This window comes from Carassius auratus, chromosome 44 (genome assembly GCF_003368295.1).
Source record: "Carassius auratus strain Wakin chromosome 44, ASM336829v1, whole genome shotgun sequence".
Taxonomy (NCBI): Eukaryota; Metazoa; Chordata; class Actinopteri; order Cypriniformes; family Cyprinidae; genus Carassius; species Carassius auratus.
In genome coordinates this window covers 6,946,874-6,974,670 of record NC_039286.1, presented here as the reverse complement: position 1 = coordinate 6,974,670, position 27,797 = coordinate 6,946,874, and the positions used below count along the sequence as shown (strand labels likewise).

Here is a 27,797-nt window from a genome sequence, read left to right as displayed (position 1 = left end):
CTGCCGCACGCGCTAAGCGTCTGAAGTGGTTCACTCAGAGTTGTAACGTTTAACATCAGCAGCGTTGAAAACGGGGCCATGGAACTGCACTGAATTGAAAGCAAATCTGCAAAGGCTATTATTTGCTTGCGATGGAGATCCTTATTAGAATGACCGCGTGTGCTGTCTGCTGTTTAACAGGTAATAACTTGGGCTACATTCGATTACAGTACACGATACCACTGTCACATTAGTTTGTTGTACGTGTGTGGCTTATAACCGAGGGTATTCAAGTTGAATGCAGCTTCCAAAAGACAAAAAAAATAGCCGATTAAGGTTTTATTAAGTTTAATACAATCACACCGGTGCGAGTACGTTCAGCAAGTCATATTATCAGCTGCTAAATTCAGATCTGTGATCGCTTGCTGGCGCTGAGACAGAGATATACGCGTTTTTACAGCGCTGCGCATTAACCAATCACACACGATTCTGTTGAGCTTTTGAATGCAATCAGGCCAATCAGAGGTGTTCCGATGAGTCATCGCTGAAATGCCGTTGCTTCCTTCAATTGCTCACTGACTGAATACCTCTTTCTGGCGAATTCTCTCGTCAGAAACAACAAAGTGCAGATGTGTGTACGAATCTATAATTAAGATATTGATTTCACAGTGTTAACAGTTTCAGTGATTTTAATGGGAGTTTCTGAGAGTGATTAGACTAGACTGTCAGTGAAAATGATCTTTAATAATGCAAATGTTATTTACTCTCTGTCTGAACAATGAAAGATTAGTAGCAATATTTATATCACATTAACTTTCAATGTTAAATTCACATTTAATATAAAGTCAGTCGTATTAAAAATATGTTATGGCATATGTTATCTGTTGTTACTTAAGTAAACAGACAGGGTTTTATAATAAATTACATAAATTAAAGGCTGATGAAATATATACATTTATACACACACACACATACATAACATACATTTTATCTATATATCTAAATAAAAATAGGCTCAGTATATATGACCCAAAGTAACTAGTAACTAACTACTTGAGTAGATTTTTTATCCAATACTCTTTTACTCTTACTCAAGTAACTATTCAAGACTAGTACTTTTACTTTTACTTGAGTAAATATTTGTAGAAGTACTTTTACTTTTACTTGAGTACAGTTTTTGGGTACTCTACCCACCTCTGATCCAGAGAGTGCGTGTAAGAGAGAATACTTTAAAAGATTTAATATAGAGATTGCATTTTCTTGATAAAAGCATCTGCAAAATGACTAAATGTAAATGTAAATCAGAGCTTTATGACTTAAAATTGTATTAGTTACCTTGACTTTTCCAGGTCTGAAAACACCAAAAACTCTGTTATATTTTAATGACTATAATATTGTGCACCCTGTAATATTATCCAACTGACAGAGAAACTGACAGTATTTAGGGCTCACACCAGGGCTGCGTTCAGCCCCAACAAAAAAATGGTGCAAAGCGTTTTTTAAACAGAAACGGTGGTGCGTTGAACACCCTGTTCTGATGACGCAAGAGTTGCAACTATGGCATCTGAGAAGGCCATTCTTTGTGCTCTTTTTGAAGAACTTTTGGAGCCTGGTGAAATTGGTATATATACTGCAAAATACGCTTGATGTTACTGTCACTGCCCATGCGTCCAAAATAAAAGATTAAAATAGAACATCCCTTCGAGTGAAGGGATTTGTGAAAACTGTTGTTCCTAATTATTGTGATCCAACATTTGCCTCGCAAACATTTCAGGTGAAGAATAATCTGCTTCTTACCTTGTATTATGATCTATATGACATAATTATTATCATCATTTTTGCTGATCACTGTTGTTGTGCTATGATATGGTAATATTTACCATTATATAATCAGAGGAGTTTAGAAAAGGTTATGAAAGTGTCACTCCATAATACAATAGCAAAATATATAAATATGTATAGAATTTTACATTAATCAGTACTTAGCACACATTCCTAAGGAAAGGATATGGACCAGAAGACATTGCAATTACTAAATGATATTTAGAGAGACCAGATTTGTGCTCTTTTTATTTTAGTTATTTTGCCCCATGGGCAAGTTCAAGCTTAAATCGGTGTGCACCGTTTTGCTACAGTTTCCAGTTTGAATGACATGTTTCCTGGAAATGGTGTGCAACAGGGTTTGAGATGCATTTTCTCGTTTGGTGAGTGTCAAACATGTCAGCCCAGTCAGCAGCAACATGTATGCAAACCATGAGGTATTAAAGAGACTGTTCACACAATGTAATTAACATCAAAACAAATTCAAAAGAGCAAGTATATTGTTTGTGCATGTTTATTTACATTAAAGGCAAAATAACTAAAATAATAAGAGCACATAGATTCTAGAGTATAGATCTGATACTTCAAGTATGTCTAAATATCATTTAGTAATTGCAATGTCTTCTGGTCCTTTCGTTAGAAAGGTATGCTAAATACTAATATATGTAACATAAAAATACTATTAATATTAATATGTTTCTATTGTATTATGGAGTGACACTTAAACTTTTCTATACTCCTCTATTTATATAGTGGTAAATATGGCAATAACATAGCAAAACAACAGTGATCAGTAATTATGATAAGCCTCACAATAAAAATAATAAAGTCATATAGATCATAACACAGTCTCGGAGTTGAGAAGTGGGTTATCCTTCACCTGAAATGTTTGTCTTTTCATCCTGAAATGCGAGGCACATGTATCACAATAATTAGGCAGCACAGTTTCCACAAATCCCTTCACTGGATTGGGATGTTCTCGTTTATTTTGTACGCAAGGGAAGTGACAGTAACATCGAGCGGTTTTTGTGTATTTCATTAGGCTCAGAAAATTATTCAAAAAGATCACAAAGAATGTCCTTCTCAGCTTCCATAGTTGCAACTCTTGCATCATCAGAACAGGGTGTTCAACGCACCACCGTTTCCGTTTAAAAAACGTTTTGCACCGTTTTTTTCTCTGGACTGAACCATAGACTGTAAGGACTGAACGCAGCCCTGTTTTCCATATCCATAAACAGATCGTCACGTGACAAAAGAGCACGAACACTCTGATGACGTCTGAACAGTGCGCCGCCGTTGAACTCCATTCAGCTTTTGCTGTGTAATATCCGATAGAGCCGCATTGCTAGTTTACTTACTGATCAGAGTGTGTTGTATTTTCTTTAAGCTCTCTCCGCAATATGGAATACTTGATCGGGATTCAGGGGCCAGACTTTGTGCTGGTTGCGGCAGATAATGTAGCAGCCAGCAGTATAATCCAGATGAAACACGGTGAGTTTGATGTTCAGTAGCATGTTAGCAGCATGCTAACCGGCCACGCAGCAATATAACCGCTCATAATAACCAAAACAAATGTTACAGATCACAATAATTAACCCCGCCTCAATGTTTACACATTGATGTCTTAATTGCATCTAAATGATGTCACCATTTCATAATGTATGGAATTTAAAACAAAGTTTTAACTGAAGGAACTTAGCTAACGTTACCCTGTGCTGACACCGTTTGTGCTTTGAACTGATTTACATATCCATGTAATAAAATCAACCTATTAAACTTCATTTAGGGTGCACTTTTAAACATTAACGAGTGCAGTACGTCAGTTCTTGTAGTATGATAACCCTATAGTGTCAGTCGATTATCCTCGGATGAGTTTGCGATTTATTTGTGAAAGTGAAAGTAAGAGCGCCTCCATAGCTACAAATGAGGAAAACTCAAGTTATTCACCACAAAGAAAACACCATGAAGTAAAATTAGTGTTGCTGTTTATGTTCTACATTAAGAGTGAACCTCACGTCATCTAAGACCCATCATATATTAGAATTAAGACTAGGGAGTTTTTAGCCAATGCATACAGTGAAAATTTGTCGTCTTTATTTTTGAGAAAAGATCTAAAAAAAATCTTATGTATACAATTTTTTTTTGTCAAATAAATGTATTTCAAGAAAATCAGTGTCCTTCCCTCCAATACCAGCTACACCTGACAAGCAATAGCAAGTAGCAAATAAAGCTCTTTATTGTAAACTAAAGGCTATCAACTATACCTAACCAAAAATATGCCTCAGTTTCTGGTTCCACCGAAAATGTCCATAGAGGAAACTGTACATGTTGGGGTGTCTTGTAGACCACCAATGACTTGTAAAGAAGCTTGAGAGCTAGTAAAACGTGGGATGGGATGTATTGGAGATAATGGTAATGTTAGGATGACCTGTTATGTATGTTTACCAGATTATGACAAGATGTTTAAGCTCAGCGAAAAGATCCTGCTCCTGTGTGTGGGTGAAGCCGGTGACACAGTACAGTTTGCAGAATACATTCAGAAAAATGTCCAGCTTTACAAAATGAGAAATGGTAAGCATTCAGTTTTTTTTCCTTTTCTTTTTTTCTTTCTTTCTGAAGTTTAACTGGTTTTAATGGAAAGTGTACTGAAATCAAACTCCTGTACAGAGCGTCAAGCTGCGTCTTTTTGTTGTTTTTAGTTCTAAACATCATTTACATTCCTTTCTGGTAGAAATAAAGTTAATTCCACTGTTTAGTGCAGAACAGTTTGTATGCACTTTTATTTGAAGAAATTTTTAGTGGAATTTTATTAACTTTGTTTAAAATGTATCAAGCTCTGGATATGCACTTCATGTGAAAACGGTTTCTATTGTTTAATGGATTGACTCCTATTTCTCTTTCTTCAGGATATGAGCTTAGCCCAGCAGCTGCTGCAAACTTCACAAGGAAAAACTTGGCAGACTATCTGCGGAGTCGGGTTGGTACAAGAACCTCTGTGTTCAAGCCCACAATGTTTTTTCGTATATATCTATACTGGATAGTGTGGTTCCAAACCTTCATTTTTCAATAGATGAATTACATATAATATACAACAGTTATTCCCAACCTGGGAGAATGGATCAGTCCTTGGGCTACTTGTAATTATTTTTCTCCTTTCTACTCTATCTACATATATGAAAAATGGCAAAAGATTTGATCTACATAATTCAAAAGGGAAATCAGGAGTCCTGGTTGAAAACAATTATTTTTGCAATTTCTTTGGGTGATGCTCGTGTTGCAGAACTGGAACACTTCATTATATACACTCTATACACTACTGTTCAGAAGTTTGCGGTTGGTTGGGTGTGTCATTCAAGTATTATTACACTTTAAAAAACTTTTTTATTTTATTTAATATATTTTAAATGTAATTAAATTCTGTGACAAAGCTGAACTTTTAGTAGCCGTAGTGTCACATGATCCTTCAGAAATGTTTCTTATAATTATCAATGTTGAAAACAGTTTTTTATATTTTTGTGGAAACCATGTGTGTCTTTTTCTCTCTCTAAAATTCTTTGATGTATAGAAAGTTATATATTTAAATCTTTAATAATAATAAGAAGAATGTTTCTTGTCACTTTTGGACAACTTAATGACCATGACATGACATTGACAATGATATTTTTACTATTAAAAAAAACCTAACACCAATCTTTTGAATGGTAGGGTATACAGCAATTAAAATACATTTGTAAAACCTTTTTCTTGCCCTTTTCCTTGCTTTCTCTCTTCAGTCCTTCTGTGTGCCACAGTGTATATCTGAATGCAGCCGGTGTAAAATGTGCTTAAAACAGATGCCAGTGTGTTTTGAATGTGTGGAGGTGATATCAAGGTCTCAGAGGTCGTTGACACCTGCGCCTCCTATGTAATGTGATCGTGCTTATAAGATACAGTTTCCAAATGTGCATGTGTGTGTTAAACTCAGGGCAATATAGAGTGCACCCATCTGTGTAAAAATGGGCTTGTCGCCATCCTGGCTCTTTTGTCTGGTAGTGTGTGTGTTAATTTGTTAGGAAGAGTGTAACTGCCTCCTGTCACAATAGCAGAGTGGAGAAAATGATTACAAAAAACAATTAGAGCAAGCCAAAAGGGGGGAAACAGTGGGAGGGAAGGGTCTCAGGGGGGTTGAGGCAGTGCTACAAGTTTATAAACCCGCATGCTTTTAGCTTGTCTTAACCTAAATGCTACTTTCCCACGGAATGAGAATAAACGAGTCCGTTTTAATATTTTTCCTCGAAATGTGCCTTCAAGCGAGGCATGTTTGACTAATAGATTTTGTTCATATATTGATACTTGAATAACGCCTTAATCCACGATGTGTAACAGTATTCAAAGGAAAGTCTCAGATTCTTCTTTAAAATAAGGATTATGGGTAATCATATAACCTTGCGTATTATTTAATCCATTTCGTTTGTGCTAAATCCTTCGGGATGTTTAAATGAGAGCGATGTCATGCACGCTTTAAGGACCTGGTTTCTAAAAAAACAACTGGGCCTTTGGGGCTCCCCTGGAGTGGCTCCTCAGACAGATCTTTACATGGAGAGAAGAGGCGGCAGATGCTCAGATAGTCCATCGTTCTGTCCTCAATTGGCTCTTTGCAGCCGAACGTTGTTTTCTTGTCTGTGCTTGTTTTATGTGCTGTGCTTTTTATTTTAACCATGTGCTGCATCCAACATCCCCTTAAGCTCTCCGCAGAACAGTCCAGGAACAGTTTGCCATCATTGGCACACATGAAACAATATTGGCCGCTTATTCTCTCCCAGCACACTGGCACAAATAATTACTGGTGCCATATTGCGAGGCATTCCCCTGTTCTGCTACAGATGAACAATTAATACGGCAGATTGGGCAGAGATGCCGTGTCCTGGGGCAGCGGGCAAAGGGATGGGGAGCGCAGGAACAGAACATGAAAGCGGAAGGCAGGATGAATGAATGATATGGTACAATTATGACTCTCTGTACTGAGCTTTTGTTTAGCGTCCCACAGATTTTATCAACAGGGACTCCGGTGAGAGGAAAGGCTGTAGTGTTTGAACCGTAGCTCACAAGGTTGGTAGAGAATGTGGGAGGCAGGTGTTGAGTTTATACTGAGGGGTAGATGACACTCGGGGGAATTTGGTACAAACTCAAACCTTGTCTTTCAACAAGGCCCTGTTCCTCTAAACCCTCCCTGCTGGGAGTGCAGCATATTGCATAGGTGAGCTTCTCTAGGGGGTGTTTACTTACCCAAACATGCCCCAGAGACCCGCCAAGAGCAGCGTGATGGCCCAGATCAGATTAACATCTCTCAGGTGAATTGAGGTGCAGCTTTTTTAGTCTTATCCACGCTGAAAGGAACTGGACGTGATGCTATATATTCAGTTTACACTCTTAAAAATAAAGCTCCCAAATAGGGGTTTTCACAGAAGTTGAACAGAACAATCATTTTGGGTTCCCAAAAGAGCAGTTCACTTTTTAGTGAACCGTTCTTAAAAGAACCACTTTTGTGTTTGTGAAGATAATTATTATTTTTTTTTAATACAAAGAACTACTTTTTAGAACTGAAAAAGTTTCCATAGAATTGTTTTGTTTTCTTTTTTCTTTTTTGGCTAGGCTGTTGCTTTGGAGTGTAGCATGTCAAGCTAAAAAAAAAACGACGAGGTCAGGGTCAGCAGATATGTGCTGCCGATTTTTAGATCCGATATCTTGAAGTTTTCCCCCTAATTTGCATGCTAAATCATTTATTGAGCACTGACTTGAACCATCTCTCGAATCTTAATTTTGTGCACTGCACAGTATTAAAATAAAAAATGTATCCAAAGTCAACCAAACAAATCAATAAACTGACCAAGTATTAAATATATAAAACAGGTAATATATATATATTAGTCAGTCATTTACATAAGTTTTAGAGCATTCATCAAGCAGAATTTTTCAAGTTTGTTGAAACATAAATGTCAACTTAAATATACACTTAAAATGAATAAAATGTTATAAATAAAAATCAATTAAACTGAAAAATATAAAAAAATAAAATATATATATTTAAATAATAATAGTAGTGCTGCAAACACACTAGCAAACAGCAACATTTGTGTTTGGTATAAATGACACAGAACATCTTAAGTGCATTCTAATTTCAAACTTACATCGCAGTCTGTTCATTATTTAAATAAAGTACAGTCAACCAAACATTTAAAAGGTTACACTGTTCAGTTTAAATAGACCGTAGTATACTGTAAAACCGAACAGTGAAATTAATCAAATGAAATTAGCTAATTGCACTCAAATAATAATGAAAGTTCATTGGACTTCATTTAAATAAGTTCTGTAAACTCAAAATTTTGTTGTAGGAAGGTGAACTTAAAATTATTGCGTTTTCTAGTTCCCAGCATATTTTGCATAAGATAACAAGGGAAATAAATTTAGAAATTAAGTGTTATTTTGTGTGTTTTTACATAAGATTAACATAGAGGGACATAAGTTAGTACTCAAATGTTGTGCTATATTAGAATTTACAAAGGTTTCTGTTATGTTGGTTTTGTATAATGTTACCGTTGTGGTGAAGAGTAGAGCCTCTGGTTAGGTTGAGGATGGACAGCAAAAGACTAAATCTGAGTGAATTTCCCACAATATATGACTTGAAAAATAGAGACAATTTTGAGTGAATTACTCTCTAATTATAAGTTGTGAAATATCAATATTAATAAGATAGCCAAGATAATTTAAGGCAACTGGAAATTTAATTTTTAATTTTGTGTAAGCTTAAAACATTTAAAAACATCACTTAAATGTTTTTGTGTAATCGGTTACAAAATGTTTTTTGAGTTCTGTGAACTTATTAGGGTTTACAGTGTACCGGTCCACTCTGCTGATATGATTGCGAATGTGAAAACATTTGGATATGTGCAGAACGAGATGCTAGCAATAACCTCCAAATACATCTAGCCAAACCCACGCTCACTCGGTTAAAAATATTATTTTTAATACTATAGTGTCATTTGAAAACATTGCAATTGCGTTTTAAAATACAACAACGAGCACCACGAAACCATTTAAAGAGGCGCATTCTGTGAACTTCTCCACCCCATTTACAGAGTGAAATTCTTTGACTACCTTTATCTCCCAGGACCGTTGTTGAATCTTCCAAAAGTTTTGGCTTGGGGTCCTTCACATGCGGCAGAAGCACTTTCCACCGCACCAATAACACGGGGCTGCCCACTGACGTGCCTGACTTTAAATCGGCACCACAAAACACGGATATCAACCGATGACGATATACAAAAAATTTACAAATATCGGCCCGATATATCGGTCGACCTCTATTCTAGTCCTAGGTTCAGGTTCCTTGTTTTTGTTTTTTTATTTTTTTACACCTGTTTTGTCCCCCGCTAGTTATAAAGTTTTTTTAGTCACTTTGAAAAATAGTAGGAGGCCTCTCTTCAGCAAATGGAGTTGAGTGTTTAAGCCTCATCATTTGGATTAACAGAAAGTCTATAATGAATATTAAAGCCCAAAATATACTTTGAGTACAAAAACATATTTACTGGTCATATCTTCTGTAGAGAAAAAATTACAAACACTGTTAACGCATACTATCGAATGAAGTATACTTTGAACGACTATATGTGTAAGTTTACTTCAGGTCTAAGTGTTCACATCAAAACTGAGGTATACTTTGGTCTTAACAAACTGCATATGATTTTTTGTATTTTTGTGGCTTTGAAGCCCTCTACAGTTAAGTGATTTATGGTTGTAAATATATCAGTGTAATTACAGGGGATAGCTGTACGTGTGTTTGATGTTGGCATAAGGCAATCCACCTTTTTCACGGATTGTCATAGCCGCTCACTAAATTTACATACTTTCAGAACAGATGTTTGCGAAGGAGTGTGGGAAAGAAACAAACCATTCACCTTATTTGAAGTCTGCATCATCAGAATGATTTTTAAAACCGATATTTCAAGGTAAAAAAAAACGTTGGCCTGTCGAGTCTCCCAAACAATCTTTGGAAGTGCTACAGATGTCTTACGCTTGAACATTAAACTGTGAATTCTAACATTGGAAAAATTAAATGCTTCACCTTTAAATTCACCCAGTGGCACCCAATTTGGCCAAATACAGTGGATTGAAATCTCCCTATCTGAGAGCCTCATGCAGATGGAAAATGTTAGGGAAAGCGAATGTAGTTTCAGTCAAATGGAGTTTTGAGATAGAGCGAGCGTGAGTAAGATAGAGGGAGGAAGAGGGCTAAAAGAAGTTTTAATGAGAGCTGGCAGAGCTCCAGGGCATAGGGGTGAGGGCGGGAGGAGAGAGGAGGTAGGTAGGTGCTGGCGGCAGCAGGGGTGCTGTCTTCCTGCAGATGTCACACTGCTGGTGACACCAGCGACCCCCCCCCAGACCGCTCCACACTCCCCTCCCTCCCCTTCTCTCCCCGTTCTCGGCTCTTTCACACCCCTCCCTTTGCTCTCCTCTCCCTCCGTCTAACCCGTCTACTCTTGCTGATGTTAAAGTTTGGTGGTGGTGGTTGTTCAATTTACCCCACAGAATAAAAAGAAAAGAAAAGACAAAAGATTAATAATTAGGACTTATCTCACAATTCAGAGATTTCAGATTTTCTGAATTCTGATTTTCTTGTAATTTTTGAGAAATAAACTGTGACATATTAAGAAAATAATCCGAATTGTGAGATGAAAATTACAATTACTTTAAAAAAAAATTTGTCGGGAAAAAAAGCAGTTGTGAAATTGGAAAGAAACTCAGAATAGGAAGAAAAATAGAAAAATAAATTCAGAGTTTATGTCTCATAATTCTGAGTTTATATCTAAGAAATTATGAGAGAGAAAAATCTGAATTTAGAAAAATTAAAAAGGGGAAAAAAAAAAACAGAATTATGTTTCTTTTTTTATTCTGTGGCTGGAAAAGGCTCCCATAATTTTGGAACATAATTTAAACTCAAATGAATGTCTTCATTTATTTGGTCAGTAGCCTTGTGATAAGATGAATAATATCCAGTTAGCTTATCACAAAATAGCCTCCCCTTTTTGTCTGTTTTTTTTTTTATGGTAATGGCTAACTGAAACAGATATCTGGCTGTGTATAAGATCCCTTTATTTTTGGATTGAGTGATTTAAAATGACCTTTTCTCTACTTTTTTAGACTCCATACCATGTGAACCTGCTCTTGGCAGGATATGATGAGACCGATGGTCCAGGACTCTACTACATGGACCACCTGTCAGCACTTGCCAAAGCCCCCTTTGCCGCACACGGATACGGTGCCTTCCTCACCCTCTCCATCCTGGACAGATATTACAGACCAGGTGATTATAAACGTTCACTTATGAGGATATAAGTAAAATTTTAGATCTATTGCATTCTTAACTAGTTATCTGTTATTCTCACTCCAGATCTGACTCGTGAGGAGGCTGTGGATCTGCTCAAGAAGTGTTTAGAGGAGGTAAGTTGCTCACCATATGCTGGTCTGTCCATCCATGTCATTTCATAATTACTGGCGGTTGTTATGAGAAGCATCACTATTACTATTGTTCACATTTAGGGTAAAATTTAATATTTTTTTTATTGCTGCTCAAGACCCTTTTTCACAATTGTTTGATGGATAGAAATTTCAAAAGAGAAGAACTGGTTTGAAATAGAGATATTTTGAAACATTGTACTGTCACTTTCAGTAATCAGTTTATAACATCAATGGTGAATTATTTTTATATAAAACAACTTCAACGCTGTGGCTGTGCTTTTTGCTCTGACAAGAACCACAAGTGTATAAATCCTTCCGTGTAGGTTCAGTGGGTTATACAAACCACTTTTGAGCTATTTCGATCATGTGTTTTGTCATGACCTGTTATAACCATTTTTGTATATTTCCTTGTTCTCCAACAGCTCAACAAACGTTTCATCCTGAACCTGCCGTCTTTCACCGTTCGTTTGATCGACAAAGACGGCATCCACGACATGGAGAAGCTTCCCGTGGTCCCTAAATGAGCAACCGCTGTTATTCCACTGTACTCTCTACCCACACTCTTTTGTACTGCAAATGTAACCCTCTATGCTCTAATAAAAACAATGACCCTCTGTTAATTATATGGTCTTCTTAATCTACTTACATTTATTTAGACTTTGGTTTTCCACACTAAAACACACTCAAAGGTTTGTTGCATCTGTTTGTGTCATACTGCGGAGTAAAGAAGTTGGCAAAGAGTGGAGAAAAAGGAGCGGCGTGCCCTTATGCTATCTTTGGATGTGTACCTGTTTCCTCACTGCTTTGTACACAAGTGTTTTTTTTGCACTCGCACGAGCTCTCTCTCCTGCACAGACAGGTGATTAATAAACATTAAACAATCCCTCTCTCCTGAACACACCGGAATCTAAAGGGACGAGCAGCATATGTTCGCCTGCAGGCAGAGAGAAATGCAGAGCAGCCCTGCTGAGTGTCAGAGAGACGAGGGGAGGGAGGGGGTCACGGGGAAGCTGGGAATTGACACTCAGGATGGGTATGTGTGTGCGCTCGTGTGAGTGAGTCGGCAGGGGGGCAGGTTCGGAGATGGAGGCCCTTGAGCAGACGAGGAAAGGTAGAGTGACAGCTGGGGTGAGAGGAGACAGAAGCGGAGGAAGAGAAGAGCCTAGCAACTGTTTAGCTGCGTTCGGCGACTGTTGTGGTTGCCGAGCCCCCGGGGGTTAGTGGTCAGGACTGTTTTATCTCCGAGGTAATTCTGACGGATTTTCCACCGTGTCACATTGAGGTTTCGGTTCGGGTTAATGTCGCCCTTGCCTTTAGCAAATGGGGCTAGAAATTTCAAGCATCCCTCTGGGTGTTCAGTTTGTATCACGCTAATTTTGCAATCACGCCAGATTTGTACCTTGTCAACAAGTCCATTTATGCAAAGCAAAAACCTGCTAGTTATGAATAAAACGTTTTTTTCCTCATCAGGAAGTCATTCTCAGCATCAAGCGGTTGAATTCAGTTGTTGGTTTAATAATATATTACATTTACATTGTAATACGGCAATACGAATAACAGTAATATTGATAATAAACATACAACATGGAGTACAAAATGATATTTCAAATTCATTTATCAATACCTAATTACTTGTACACTGCCATCCTTCATTGTCCGTGCCATCTTTTGTGTCATTCGATTGGTTTAGGGGCCCGATCTCCAGAGAACACTGACAAGGGCCCTGTATTAGTCAGTCATGGGGATCCAGAGGGAGTTTGTGGTCCGTATTCAGCAGGAAGTATGGAGGCATTTCTGTTTTCTCTGGAGACCTTGGATTTCATCAGAGATGAATGCAACCAGTTCGTACAGGCGCAAAATGGTGGGGTAACGCACACATTCGTACACTTAAATACACTCATACGCTCCTAAAAGTGAGGGAGGTAGTGTCTCTCTCCAGATTGTTCATTTGCGGTGCTTGAGTTCCTTGTCATGGTGGATTTTTCCTCCTCCCTCTCCTTTATCCAGCAGTTTTAGGGCCTCTAGCAAGTAACTCTGGAAGGCTGACAGGGCGGCACAAATGGCGGGTGTGCCGAAACCGTGGGTGAGGAGGCTGAAGTGGGTCAGGTTGTTTTGCACCCCGGGCTCCAGGCAGGGGGTGGGGCGACTTGCACCCAACGGCGACCTGTCCTGCGACATCAGGTCCAAAAACTCCTTGCAAATCTCCCTGAAGACATGGAATGAGAGGCGAGAGTGAGTTCATGTAAATGTGGTTTCAATAACAGTTATAATTGGTTTTCAAGCGCAATAAATTGCAGAAGAAATGTATTCACAAATAAAACTGAAAGCAGTTCCCAATTACGTTCCTATAGTCTGTATCAGGGGTTTTCACGCTGGGGCCCCCAGAGTGTGCTGAGGGTTGAAATAAAAATAAATAATAAAAAAATAATTATTACCATTTAGTTTTTTTTTTCCAATGGTCAAAAATCATGAGCTCAGTCACAATTATTATTATTATTATTTTTTTTTTTATCGACTGCCCTAGTTGTATGTTTTTCTTCAGGTTTATTAAAATATAAATAAACCCCCAAAAATGAGGGACCCCCTTCTCATAATATAAAGGCAGTTCTAATATCATGTACAAAGACAAATTTATTATTATTATATGCAAAAAATAAAATATGGAAAATGTTTACATAATATACTGATTATATACTGAATATATATATATATATATATATATATATATATATATATATATATATATATATATATATATATATATATATATATACTGATTATTTAAATCATTTTTTAAATAAACATGGAAAAAAAAAAAATAGTGGTCGATAAAATAAAATAATTGTAATTGGTCTTATTATTCTTGACCAGTATATGGACAAAAATTGGCTAATTTATCACCCTTGTGGGAAACACTTGGGGACCCCAGTGTGAAAAACCTAATATATATGTATAAACTTATATATAAACAAAAGTCTTTATTATGACTGACGTAACTTTTTTTTTCGGAAATGTAACCGTTTGCAGATTTTGCCAGATCTAGTACTCACTTGGTGGCCAGCAGCATACTACGTCGTGTGGGCAGCTGATCTGGGTCACTTTGTCTGCACAGATACTCTGCGGTGGCCCGGGCGGGGAACTCAGTCTCACACACATACCCAAAGTCCCGTGCCAGATGAACCGCCTCACCTGAGAAGAGAGCGTGAAGATTGAAAAATGGAACTTGAACGTACTGACTGAAAGCTTGAGGTGATAATAGGCTCTTGAACTTTTAAAAATGACTTCTTAGGCCCTTATAATTTTAAGTTAACACTTCCTGAAGTGCCAAGTCATTCACATTGATATTAACATCTACATTCTCGCCATAAGTGACTGATAATGTAAAGTGTGTGCTGTGTTTGAAACAATTACTGCAGCAAGTATGAAGTGGTGTCTCAGCAGTAGACTTAATCTGATCGTGTGTATGTGTCTGGTTTTTATCAAATGTTTCAGTACCTTCCACCAGCGCTGTGAGGAGTGTGACGTTGGCTGCCTTTCGCCGACCAGCAGGAAGGTTGAGGCCGATCTTCTCCAGACGTTCTCGTAAACAGCGGCCTCCATTTTTTGACTTGGCTCTGAAGGACAACAGGTAGAAAAGATTAACACCTCAGCTTCATCTTAAACATCTGCTGTTCTTCTTCCTCTATTCCTTCCATTCACCTGCGCAAGACTCCTCCAAGCAGCGAGGCGTTGAGGCACTCAGGTGGGGCCAGGCGTCTCTGCACCTCTCCAACTGTGACCTTATATTTAGATGTGGAGCTGAGGAGCGACAAGCGTCCTGGGACAGAACAGAAAACCTCTGCGGGGTTGGACACACCGCCCAGGCCCAGGCCTTCTTTAGTGAGGGACAAGGCAGAGACCATTGAGCCGTTTAGCTTTGATGGGACTGGAACTTTAGGGAGAAACAGAAAGCGGTTTAGGGATATGTGTGCCAGAATTACCACAAACCCACAGGAGACTGGAGAGTTCTTATTTTAAAGAAAGTGATGAGATTTATAAAAATGTGCTAATTTGTGCTTTTGGATTTTGCCCTTCTGTCATAAAACCCTTTTTAAGATGTTCTCCCACAGGTTGACATCTGTTGTCTCAGTGACACTGTGTTTAATTTCGGTTTCTCACACTTATTTTCAAATGGGTGTTGCGTCTCCATTGGGGAAAGCTTTATTCCATCTGTTGTGCACACAGTCGTTTTCACTTGTTGTGCTTGTAATTACAGTTTTCTGGCTCTTTAGAAATCTGACTTTAAATGAACCAAAAGTGTGTTACGGTGTCGAAAATAAAACAATAAAACAGGACAGGAAGCTGTCACTTATCAACCCATTTTAAAGCAGACATAGTATAATCATTCTAATAAAGATTTTTCCCAATTAAACCAAGGCACAAAAAGGAATGAGACGTGAACGTCTATTCAGACTCTAAGAATGATTAGTGTTCTGGGAAGAACAGACTACCATTGGCTTTTATTTCAGCTCAAGTATTTTTGTAACATCATTCCTAAAAACCTTCATCTGTTTTCATAAGATTAGTCTCTGTGTTGATTTCCGTAAAAATAATTGAAAAAATAAAAAATCCTCTGACCGGCAAATTATTGCAGCTATAATTCACATTACTCAAAAGTAATGATCATCCTCCACAAAAAAGTGAAGTCAGATGCAGAATGTTTGTGAAGTAATAGATCAGCTGTAACTGGGCTACCGTGTGTGTTTGCGTGAAGCAGCGCTTCTCTCCTCTCCCTTTCCAAGCATTGGCACATAACACACTGTGCTGCTGTTTATATTATCTATATCTCTTATTGTAGAGGTAAGTGCCTGTAGTATTGGCTTCCTCCTCGTCGTGGGCGGTGTGCACGTCCCTGCTGTGCAGCACTGATTTGCGGACACAAACGAGCTTTGATCGCGCGGCCGAGGAGCTGGAAGCATCTCACGTAAGCTGTGAGAGCAGATCCGTTTATTCATGTATAGGCTTCAGTTTCTTCTCAACACAAAAGTCTCCCTACACCTATGAGTACATAATTGATCCATTCTGCTGCTCAGTAAATATGCAAGATTTTATAGAACACTAAATTAATATATGCAATAAATCTAAAATGAATGTTAATAATCTACTGTTCTGCACTGCAGAACTTGTTTTCAGAAGCCATCCTTGTTAACTATCCACTCCATTTTTTTTTCTTCTGGTAAGCGGACAGGAATGGTGATGCTCTGAATTCTTCATAACTTTATTATCTGCTCTCTTCCTCCATTTCGCCTTCCTCTAATCCCCCCTTTTCTCTCATATGACCATGAACAGTTCATTAACAGCAACTGCCTTAAGGGTGAAGGCAGAGGCAGAGTGCTACAGGATTTCTTGACTTCAAATGAAATTGCAGAGCTGAATTATTTTGTGTGTGTGTGTGTGTGTGTGCTTGACTGAATCCTTTATGGTGTCTGAGCAGCACATAAAATCTTTATTTTTTTTTTCTAGCTGGAGAGGTCACCCCCTCCTCTTAAAATGCACCAGAGTACAGACTCTCACCTTTCTTGATAACAGAATGGTCCAGGATCCCCAAAGCGGATGCCTCCTCCATACCCTGGTAAAACAGAATAGCAAAACCCTATTACTTCACTTAATTTAAACTTGCTTGATGGTTGAATAGTTATTGATAGTGTGTTGGAAAACACTTTTTCTTTACACTATTAATTTATTAATTATTTAAATGTATATAGGATGATACATGGCAAAATATTCCCAATTAAATATTGACTACTGGACATATTTTATTTGAAACAAAAACTGGTGATTGGATCAAACTTGATATTGCTGTGCATACAAAGTAATTTATATTTTCATAATTTTATTTCAATTAATCAAATTATTTAAAAAAGAAGAAAAAAAAGATACCAATCATTAAACATATTTTATGTATTTATATGTTGTATTAATATATGTTCCTTAATTTAAACTAGATATGAGTAAAAAATATGTTTAGGGGAAGAAATTAGATTTCATGACGTCTCATGCATCCGCAATATCAGACAGATACAACGTTAGCATTTTTTTCTCCTCAGAAATAAAAGAATAGAAGTTCGTAATAACACGACTTCTTTGGTTTTCTGTGCATCACGTTAACTATTGGACTTTTATATAAAAGACATGCATGTATAAAACAATATAATCCACTTAAAATCAGATCAGTTCATTTAAAGTCGCAGGAATAACCAAGATCAAAATAAAATAGTAGGTTATTTACGCCTATTTGTAGCATTATGTATGGCAAATTAAACTATCAGGCTTGTTCCCGTCGTACTCAGTTCTCGGAAATGCTTCATATCATCAAAGCGAGTCCAGTAGTTTGTTGAATAATTGGCCGAGCTAACCGATTGGACGCGCTGTAAGTTTCCTGACAGACAGACACGCACTCATTCTGCACCTGCCCACTGCTGTTGTCTTCTGGACTGAAAGAGTGAAAGAACAAGCCATCAAGCTCGAGCCGAGAATAAAACGAACTGAAATCTGATTCTCGAGAATGGTCAGTTTAATAGATGATTCTTAAATTAGTCACTTTTCCTGACCCCAAAGATTTTTATAAACAAGACTTTTGTTTTGTTTTACTTTTAAAGAAAATTAATTATAGTGACTTTAAATAGTGGCATATATATAAAACCTTTTTTAACTTAGCCTATTTAATATTTTTTAAAGAACTTCGCTCTCTTAATGTCTTTAGACTGTTTATTCCTATACAATGAGACGTTAGTATGATTTTCTTTATTTTGTGTGATTACCAAACCGTTTAATTGAGGTGAAACACATTTTTACTTTTCCACATACAAAATGAATTGACTGTTAACGAAGTCCAAGGTTTATCCAACATTTCTCTAAAACTGAAAAATGTTATACCATCTCACACATTATCACGCTTTCTAAAATCTAAAGCATCAAGCATTATATCCCAAATCCACTTTTGCAGCAGAGATTAACATTTTAACTTTTTTCTTTTTAAGATATCAAGCAGAAGTGACTCTAATTGAAGAACCACGTTTTCTCTTATTTTAGAAACTGTGATTTATTATTATCAGTAGCTTGTATTATTTGTCAGCGTTTTAAAAATTATATAAAGGTTTTATAGGCTACACTCTATTTATTAAAAACAGGATATAACCTACTACCAATAGGCTAAAGATTTAGTTTTTATCCTTCGTAGCATGTTTAATATATTTTAAATGCATTTTCACACAAAAACATTCGAAGAGTTATCACGGCAGAAAAAAACAACAACTTTAAAACACTAAAATAAGATTATAAAGTAAATCGTTATTTTCGAAATTATTATATTTCCGTTTCATGTAACGAACGTATGCATTATATGCCTATATGTTATATAGGCTACATTTTAATCATTAATTTTGATCACGTCAAAATAGTCTCTTATATAAACACATAACCAATAAAAAATTAATTATGTTATAAAGAACCTAAACTGTTCACATTTTATGAAAAAAAGTTGTAAAAAATCTAAAATAATTAATATATATATTAAAGCATTATTGGCCTTTTTAATTACAAAAATACCGGTGCATTCATGATTTGATTTGAGCATTATTCTTGCTCACTATTTGTCAATAATATCTGAAAAAGAAATACGATGAAATTGATGATAAACTCACCTGAATGTCATCCAGACCGTGATGACCAACCGCGTGCATTCCCAGAGGACCTTCACCGAGTGCCGCTGCTCCTTCACCCAGTCCATGATGGAGCAACCGCGGAACGCCCGGATACTCCCGCCGCGGATCTAAGCTCAAAGCGCGGTGTGACTGCGACAGAAGCCCCGCGTCCTCTGAGCGAGAGCGCTGGGAGTGCCACGCTGCCTGTTGGTGCTGATGGAGGGAGTTGATGGACGGATAGGGGTCCGGTAAATGCGGGTATCCGGTGTCTTGACTCTGGGAATAAGACAGTGAGGACTGAGGGTATGGAGGTGGAAAGTAGGGCGGCTGGAAGTCGGACGCAGGAGTGTGGCAGAGAGGGGGAGCCGAAGAATACGCTGCCTGGTTCAGCGAAGACAGATGAGAGAGTCGCCCGCTCGGAGAAGAGCTGGACAGTCCGTCCGCACGGTCCTGTGGGGAAAAAAACAGTTTATGAAAATCCATCATTACGTTGACAATCTGGGGTCCGCCTCATAGCTAATAAAATGGACTGTCTATAAAATCCTACTATAAAGTATTTTCATCATGTCATAATTAACTGATGCTGCTGTCTGTATCCATTCATTTAATTTGTTACAATAACTTCTTTCATTTCTCCTCCAGTTTTCAGAGTTTCAGCTCGATTTTCTTAATTAGTAGGCTAATTAAATTCAAAGTGCAATGAGCATCTTGGATAGCCTATATAATTATTTATACGTTTTGAATATAGTGGGTTGGTTTATATATTAGGAGTATCCAGCATAGGCTAATTATAGGCCTCTTCGTTAAAAATGAGCTGTGTGTAACTGCAGTTATTGTTATTAGGATAATTTAATGTGGTACATGTGCGTGTGACTTATGTCAAGTGCTACTGGGGAGATAACTGCAGATTCTATATTATTTTAATTTTGTTTAAATATTATTTATTTATTTATTTTGGGATTTCAGGGTATTACATTAATGGTCGTTAATCATGCTAGCTTATATTCATTATAACCATGCTAAATTAAATTCCCAGTAGCTTAACAAATAAGAGCTTTTTTTCTGTGCCAGGTGTCTTGATCACTGTTTTAGCAGGACTGATCTCCAGACAATAGAAGCAATTAATACTGCTTTACAGAAAAACACGTAGGCCCAATATTTAGCTTTTTGTGCTTGCATTATTTTCCTTGCCATTTTCCAATTTCTCGGATATTTTTTGTAAAAAATAATTTAAACCACTGATGAATGTGACGGCATCTTTAATTTGATAGTTTTGCAGATAGCCCAATTTTAATAATTTATGTAACCTTTATTATTTTCTTTACACTGATTTGTTTTATTATTTTTACTTTTATTATTTCGATTTCGATTTGTCTTCATATAGGGCGAAAACATTGGCAGTTTTTCAACTCCGTAAAAAACTGAGTGTGGGAAACGCCATCACACGTGATAAGAACAAATCAAACCGAAGTTTCTGTTTTGCCCTTTTTTGCCACCGAGTTTAATGATTCTCTTTGTTGAAACGCAAGACATAACTTCCAAGTCACTGAAAGACAAAGACTAGTCTGTTATCTCCGTTAAGACCAATGACAGCATGTGACATTTCCAATGAAACACTCTGGCACACTTTTGCGCTTCCATATTTATACATAGCCTACACTTCATAACCATTGACCCCGATTACGCTCGCGCGTCTGCGCTTTTATCCACACTCAACGCAGCTCATATCACATGACAATCATCCCGATGAAGAGTCGAACCGATCAAAAGAACTTTGCATCAGTTTAACTTACCATGGTCGAGTAGGTGTGGACTAACATCTGGACACAAGAGTCCCAACGTGCCTTTTACGCGTTGACTTTAACAGCCTCCTTAAAGCCTAGCAGTTAATAAAAGCCCGGGATCTCGATCCATTAACTAGACAGTCCCAGTGAGGCTCTGTTCTGTGGATGATGCTCTATATCAGACAGACTGTCTCTGTTAATCACACCCGAGCGCTCTTATAGCGCGACACTATTGGGGGAGGGGTTGGGTAGACCACCTTAAAGGGACATTAATTAATTCCTCTAAAGTAATTCAATCTCTTCATTCATTTGTAAAATCCTTTTTTGATGGCTAATGGTTAACCAAACTTTATTGACTGTTATTTTACATCGTCCACAGTTTATTTACAATTAATTGTAATTTCTATAGACCAAATATCACATCTTTATTGTACAAATAATGGTAACGTAGTGTACTTTGTGTTCTTGGCATATTTTCTAGATATTTTATTTTTCTAAATGAACCAAGTATTGTTTCTGAATGCGAAAGGTTTTTTTTTTTTTTTGAATGAAGAACAATGAAGTTCTAATATACAACAAAAACTTTTTCTCAGTCACATTTTTTTTATAGCTCTGAAATAAACGCTAATAATAGGCACATTAGTCTGTAGCCTACCTGTAAGCAGTAAGGTTCTGACTTGGTCCGTGATTTCCACAACATGTTTCTGGATCAAGTTGTCGTCCTTTGTTCAGTTCAAGACGGGAGACAACAGACTATATGCCCTTCGAAATGAACGGTGAGAGGGAGAGAGAGAGAGAGAGGGGGTACCGGAGAGACACGGGAGTTTTATTAACAAAAAGAGACAAGAGTTGTGTGTGTGTGTAAGAGAGAGAGAGAGCGAGAGAGAGAGATGGGCGGAGGATAAACTAAAGTGGGGGCAAATGGGATCCTATTTTAGATGACAAGACGCACCGAGTAAAGTTTAAGCGCAGAAAATCAATTTTGCTATAACTGTCGAATAAACAAGTGGCCACATTAAAACCCCGCTCAGGCAAAAGTCATCCTTCTAATTATATAAAATATTTTAACTAAAAGGTAGAGATGTGTTGTCTGGGTGAGGGCAGTTTGAACTAACGTCATCGACACAGGTTCTCACAGTATGTTTGGCTACGTCACATTTGTGCATTTCATGGATCGTTTTATTTCACATTATCCACGATTTTTGGACTTGAATATCTTGTTTTTTTTTTTCGTACCGTTGAAAACAAAATATGTTTAATTAGGTTTAATCATATCTTCCGAAAATTCTGTTTATGCAGATAACTACGCTTGGAGAGCCGCAAGTATACAGAACTGACATCCAGAACTACTTCTGTATTTTTTTTCTATTAATTTCAATCTCTTAAGCATTAAGTGGTTATGAAAGTGCCAAAACAGTAACTACAAATTTGCTGCAAGGGCACGACTGATTATACATTTGACAGTTCTAGCCACAAGAGCATTTTTTTCCATAATTACATTTCATTTAATTTCATTCGAAACTAAAACATTGTAACTCTCGTATAATTATTACGAAGTTGTCTGTAAAACCTCCTGATACCTGAGGAAATGCACTTTATATCTGACCTTATAAAATGTCACTTTTCAAACCACAGAACCATTAAAGAACATCAAACAATCTAAAGTTTTTGGAAGGAAATAGTAATTTGAACCGAAAATGTTTCTGGTAAATAATACGCTCATGTTTTCTAACAAACGCACTTGTGCAAACACATATGGCATGTTGTGAATTTGATTATGACAGTTTGTTACTAAAATCATTCCTTGTCTGTTTGTGAATAGATTGTTGTAAGGATGCCACCTACTGGACATACTAACAACACAGATAAGTCAGTGCAACAGATACTGTACATTTCACATGAAATAAAAGCACCTACCAAATGAAAGCCTGGCAGCACACCTTTTCAGAATGTGCTTCTTGAGAATCAAACTCCACACATAAAATAACAATACATTAATTCAAACATTCTGGCCTCTACTTTGTCCACAGAGTGTATTTATTACATATCCTTCTGCATATTCAATTTGATAAACAGACAAATATGACAATATAGTAAGTGCTTTATCTGTCTGTTATTAAATATATGTATTTTACCAAATCTACTCCACTAATATTGTGCTAAGCTGTGGTAAACCCTGAAGAGATCCACAGCTTACACTCTTGACCAGCTCACTGATGTCCTTGCGACACACCGGGCATTGCTTGGCAATTGCACACAGGACTTCCTCTAGAGCATCTTGTGAAGGTTGGTCAGGAAGACGACCACTGGATCCTAGCAGAGTGAAGATGTCCTGCAGCCATCCTTCATCTCTGATCAGGATGGTTATCCAGGGCTGAGCTCGAACACAGCCACCCAAAGCCTGCAAACTGAGCCTCCAGAGCTCTCCAGCCTCCTCCCAGTGTTCCTCCCAGAGAGTGCTGATCCGTGCCGGTTTAGAAGCCTGTCCAGACTGCACAGCACTCAGGAGAAAAGACAGAACTGAGGAGAAGAAACGCCGCTGGCCAACTTCTACAGGGTCTGCAAAGATTATTAAGCAGCAACAATAAACATATCCTGTATTTTTACATTTAGATTGCCTTTGCGGTCATCTAATGCTCACTTAAAGGGATAGTTACCCCTGAAAATTCTGTCCAACCAAAAATTTCCCGGTATCCATATTTGGTTAACAACATTCTTCTGCATTATTCATTCTGACAAGATGGGTCACACGAGGGTGACAATTTTCATTTTTAGGTGAACTATCCCTTTAAAGTTACTTTTTCTAAACGCTAATAATTTAGTAAAACTGTTAAAACTGAATCTTGTATTAGTTAAAACAATTCATTTTCGTTATTTGCTTTTTAATTTATTTAGACAATGTAGGATACAATTTTTATATCCATTTCCGCTCTTATTGTAAATGTTTCATCAGTGGACATTATTCCTGAGACAAAAAGTATTATATTTAAAATCTTTCATCAAAGTAATAACTTGCGCTGCCTCCGAAAAATCTTTCCTATTGAATGATGTCACCAAACACCAGCAAACTTTTACTATCACTGATATATAATTACAGATTTTGTTAATATTTTGAATTGGATTTAATTTTAATTATTTTAGTTGTGCTTAGAAATGTTTATAATTTTGTTTTTATTAGTTTCCTTTTTTAATAGATTTTTATTTATAACAATCTAAATGAATGAGATATGTTGCCTTGAGAACTACCTGAAATATATTTTTATTTCAATAAGTGATTATTTTATTCAAGTAATGAAAATGTTTTTTTTTTTTCATGGTTAAGGTTTAGATATGTAATAATCCTGCCAAGAGTTTCTTTTCTTTAACTTACCTTTTTAGTTTTTTAATACAATTCATACCTGCTAAGATACACATCCTATAAAATGGTACATCCTACTAACCAATTTGTATCATTGTACCTGTGGAAGTTGACTTCAGTCTGGCAATCATGAGACCCAAAGTGCAAAAGTTTGCTGCTAAGACCAGGAGGCGTGGCTTATGGAGAAGAGCAGGCAGTGCTTCGCTCAGCATGGTCTCCAGAGCAATGAAACAAGGATCATTCCTGTGAGAGCGCAATGGAGCAGTGCATCAATTCATGGTTGAGGAATAACTTTACCCACGTGTGTGTTCAGATCTGTGTGTACCTGACTCGTTCTGACTCAGTAATGGCAAAGTTGAGTAAAGCCGAACACGCCGTTTCCAGACTGGAGTCTCGGGTCACTGTTTTCCCACTCTGACCTCTCAAAGATGCCCAACCTTTACTCAGAAAAGCCACAAGCATGGCTGGAGTATCCAGCGAGAGAAGAACCCGCCTCGGCCCGTCTTCAGCCGAGAGGTGGCACAGGGCTGGAAGAAGATATCTAAGAAAGAGCAGGAACATATAAACACTTAAAAAGACAGCATAAGATCTGAATACACATACTTTGCAGATTTTAATTCAGAAATGTCCATGACCTTGCCAGGACTGTGGGTACCTTCTATTAAAAAAGGCATAATAATGACTTACCTAAGAGCGGCTTCTCTGCTCCAGGTCCCATCTTGTGAACTGTTGCAGATGGACATCTTAGACATCCAATCAGCAAGTCCCTTGCTTTCTCCCTCTCCCTTGAAGTGACTTTTAGCATAGCCGATGAGAAACGGCAAGAGGTCAGTGACATCTTCTTTCAGACATGAGGTTTCTTCAGCAAGCCAAGCACAGAGGGAACGGAAAGTGGCAAACAGAAACGGGTCATCATAGCTGGTCTGGGCCAACTAAATGGAGAAGCAATGAATAACAACTTATAAGTGTTCTCCCATTTAATTAAAGTCATTCAAATAGACTTCTAACAATATATTCACTTTTGTTCATAAGTATGGGGTCAGTACAGATACTTTTACTCAGCAAGGATGCATTCTATTGATCAAATTATTTCTCTGTCTATTTTTAGTTAAATGTTGTTTCATGATCACCAATTCAGCACATTAGAATGATTTTTAAAGGATCAGGTGACATTGAAGACTGAATTAATGGTTGCTGAGATTTCCCATCATAGCAATACATAACATTTTAAAATATACTGATATAAAAGTAGCTATTTTAAATTGTAATATTTCAGTATTCCTGTTTTTATTGTATTTTAAGCCAAATGAACGCTTTGATGAGCATAAGAGACCACTTCAAAAATTCTCACATGTTTGAGATAGTAAATTTCAGCTGAGAAGGCCTCCTCCAGAGCTCCTAGGACCTGTCTGCTCTGCTGAAGACTCAGGCCAGTGATAGCTGTCTGCATCAGGGCAGGGTTTGGAACCACCATCTGGCTACAGGCTTGTTCCATTGCCGCCTCCATGATGCGATAGCAGGCAGTGAGTGTGTGCTGCAGCTGGGGGGAGATTTCTGTACCCGGCGGCTCTTCTAGACCCATCCTCACCTCCACACAAGCCCGGTTTACCAGCAAGCAACAGAATTTAGGAGGACCCGCGGACTCCCATCCATACAGGTCCAGAAGGCAGGCAGATACCACCAAAACCAAGCCTAAATGCTCTTGACTGAGCTTGCCCTGAATCAGAGGCTGCAGCGAAGCCCATAGATTACCCACAATCTCCTTAAGCACCTTGCTTTCCGACTCAACCCCGGGTGGAGGAAGAAACAGCGGTATTTGAGAGCACATCTCTAATCTGTCCAGATCTGAAGCTTGGCAGAAGTTTTGCGAGATGGTTCCCAACAGCAAAAGAAGATCAGACGAGTGTTTAGCCCAAGCCCGTGGTCTTATGCTAGATGATAACAGGTGTCCCAACAGTGGAAGCCCTTTTTCATGGCTGAGAGTTTGTTTTTTGAGTACGGCTCTACATAGAGCCAAAACAGCACCGCGGGTAAGAAGCTGCTCTGGGCCTTGTGGTAAAGCACATACAGCATTTAGAACCTGATAGCAGTCACAAGCCAAAGCCTCATCCAAGGTAGACATACTAGAAGTGGTCTGGGAATCTGTGGCACTTTCAGTTTGAGATCCAGAACCACTCTGGTCTTCATTCCCAAATGTTTGTGTTTGATTATCTTTCAGGTTAGGTCCGTTCTCCAGTATGTTCAGTATCAGAGGCACTGTGCTGAGAAGTTGTGGATGAGCAACCATGCTTGCGTCTGTGCTGAGAGCCGCCAGCAGAGCAGTGCCCAGAGAGATCAACTCCTCCGGGGGCAACCTGGAGCTGTCGCCACCCCGAAATGCTGTCACCAGAAGGCGTGCGGGCAGATTAAAGCCTACCGCTTCAAAAAGCTGATGGAGAGTCCCGGTATCCAGCTGTCCTGCTGGACACAACCTTGTGATCTAAACACAAGAGATAACAGTGAGCAATACAATCTATGTTTTCTGCATAATTTAGATGAGGAGGATAAGTTGTTGTTGTTTACCAAGAGAAGGGCTGCTAAAATGTGGCTGTCATTCTTGGCATGATTGAGAGCATGTAGACAGCGCTCCAGAACCTCTCTCTGAGATGGAGACAGACCACTGGGGTCAGAACTGCACCCTTCTGCTGAAGTCGGCTCCGCACTGGATGGACACTGTGCAGCACAGACTTCCTCTGGGTTGAGATGACATCCATTCTCTGCCATCTTCTGGGCCAAGTTGTGAACAATCATCAGATATTCACGCATTAGAAGTTATGCTAACTGCTTCAGACACTAGTCTAAATGTAAACATGATATATTGCCTGGTGTTTAAATGACTGATTGTGCTTCAATATGTCAGAAAAATACTTAAGGCATATTAAGGACAGGAGGTTAACATGTTTAAGAGTTCACGTCAGGTTAAATCACAGAGCTGTATAGTTAAGTTAAATGACTGTCGTTTAATTATTTATTATTGTATTAAAGAGCTAATAAGAGTTGACTGAGTAGCAAGCAAATGTAAAACTAAACATTTTAAAATCATATTCAACACATATGAATGTTATAATTTACGAAGATTAGTGTAAATCAATCAAAAAGCCATAAATACATACCATATGCCACGAACAAACCCGGTGACAAGCAGGATTATTTTTATGCGCACGTTGCAGCTACATCGAGACGGAAAAACTCGCGAGACATAATAATGAGAGAACTGGATTTCAAAATAATAGTCGTCGGTAAACGAAAGGAAAACAGCAACATTGGGAAATATGTTTTTGTTTCTTTCTTTCTTATCTCAATATCTGTGTATGTGGAATGAAATAACAAAAATATGATATCAAACGGTGATTTATTTATTTATTTTTAATATGGAGCACGTTTAGTAATGTTTCTGTATAATGAAAATTCAAATACAATGTAATAAATAGCAAAGCGAGGTACATTAGGCACATGAATACTTAGACCACAAATAGCAATAATATAACTATTAACATTTTTAATACCAAAATCTAAAAATAATAAAAAAACAAAAACAAATAAAAAAACACTAAAAATAGACACAGTACTGATTATTGTAAATGTATATTTTTAATGATAGAATTTCATTAATAGAATATGAATAAAATAATTAATAAT

General features: G+C 37.7%; 3 protein-coding genes across 5 annotated transcripts; 1 reads left to right on the top strand and 2 right to left on the bottom strand.

Annotated features, from left to right (window-relative positions):
* Positions 1–2,952: 2,952 nt before the first annotated feature.
* Positions 2,953–11,915, top strand: LOC113062306 (proteasome subunit beta type-2-like). The gene is made up of 6 exons (XM_026232060.1): positions 2,953–3,291; positions 4,249–4,371; positions 4,707–4,777; positions 10,978–11,140; positions 11,228–11,277; positions 11,718–11,915. The coding sequence occupies exons 1-6, from the start codon at positions 3,201–3,203 to the stop codon at positions 11,817–11,819; spliced, it is 600 nt and encodes a 199-aa protein (XP_026087845.1). The 5' UTR covers positions 2,953–3,200; the 3' UTR covers positions 11,820–11,915.
* Positions 11,916–12,051: 136 nt separating this feature from the next.
* LOC113062305 (transcription factor AP-2-epsilon) lies at positions 12,052–21,794 on the bottom strand. 2 transcript variants are annotated; one of them, XM_026232058.1, is made up of 7 exons: positions 21,417–21,794; positions 18,978–19,427; positions 16,849–16,903; positions 14,995–15,226; positions 14,791–14,909; positions 14,346–14,484; positions 12,052–13,501 (listed from the first exon to the last, which is right to left on the bottom strand). In XM_026232058.1, the coding sequence occupies exons 1-7, from the start codon at positions 21,459–21,461 to the stop codon at positions 13,240–13,242; spliced, it is 1,302 nt and encodes a 433-aa protein (XP_026087843.1). In that variant the 5' UTR covers positions 21,462–21,794; the 3' UTR covers positions 12,052–13,239. The 2 variants fall into 2 exon arrangements, with proteins under 2 accessions (XP_026087843.1, XP_026087844.1); XM_026232059.1 differs by lacking the exon at positions 21,417–21,794 and adding an exon at positions 20,771–20,956.
* A 982-nt stretch (positions 21,795–22,776) lies between these two features.
* On the bottom strand, positions 22,777–27,371 carry LOC113062304 (neurochondrin-like). 2 transcript variants are annotated; one of them, XM_026232057.1, is made up of 7 exons: positions 27,272–27,371; positions 26,682–26,882; positions 25,471–26,598; positions 24,807–25,051; positions 24,445–24,660; positions 24,220–24,362; positions 22,777–23,320 (listed from the first exon to the last, which is right to left on the bottom strand). In XM_026232057.1, the coding sequence occupies exons 1-7, from the start codon at positions 27,272–27,274 to the stop codon at positions 22,902–22,904; spliced, it is 2,355 nt and encodes a 784-aa protein (XP_026087842.1). In that variant the 5' UTR covers positions 27,275–27,371; the 3' UTR covers positions 22,777–22,901. The 2 variants fall into 2 exon arrangements, with proteins under 2 accessions (XP_026087842.1, XP_026087840.1); XM_026232055.1 differs by having other exon boundaries at positions 26,682–26,885; positions 27,272–27,366.
* Between the last annotated feature and the right edge of the window lie 426 nt (positions 27,372–27,797).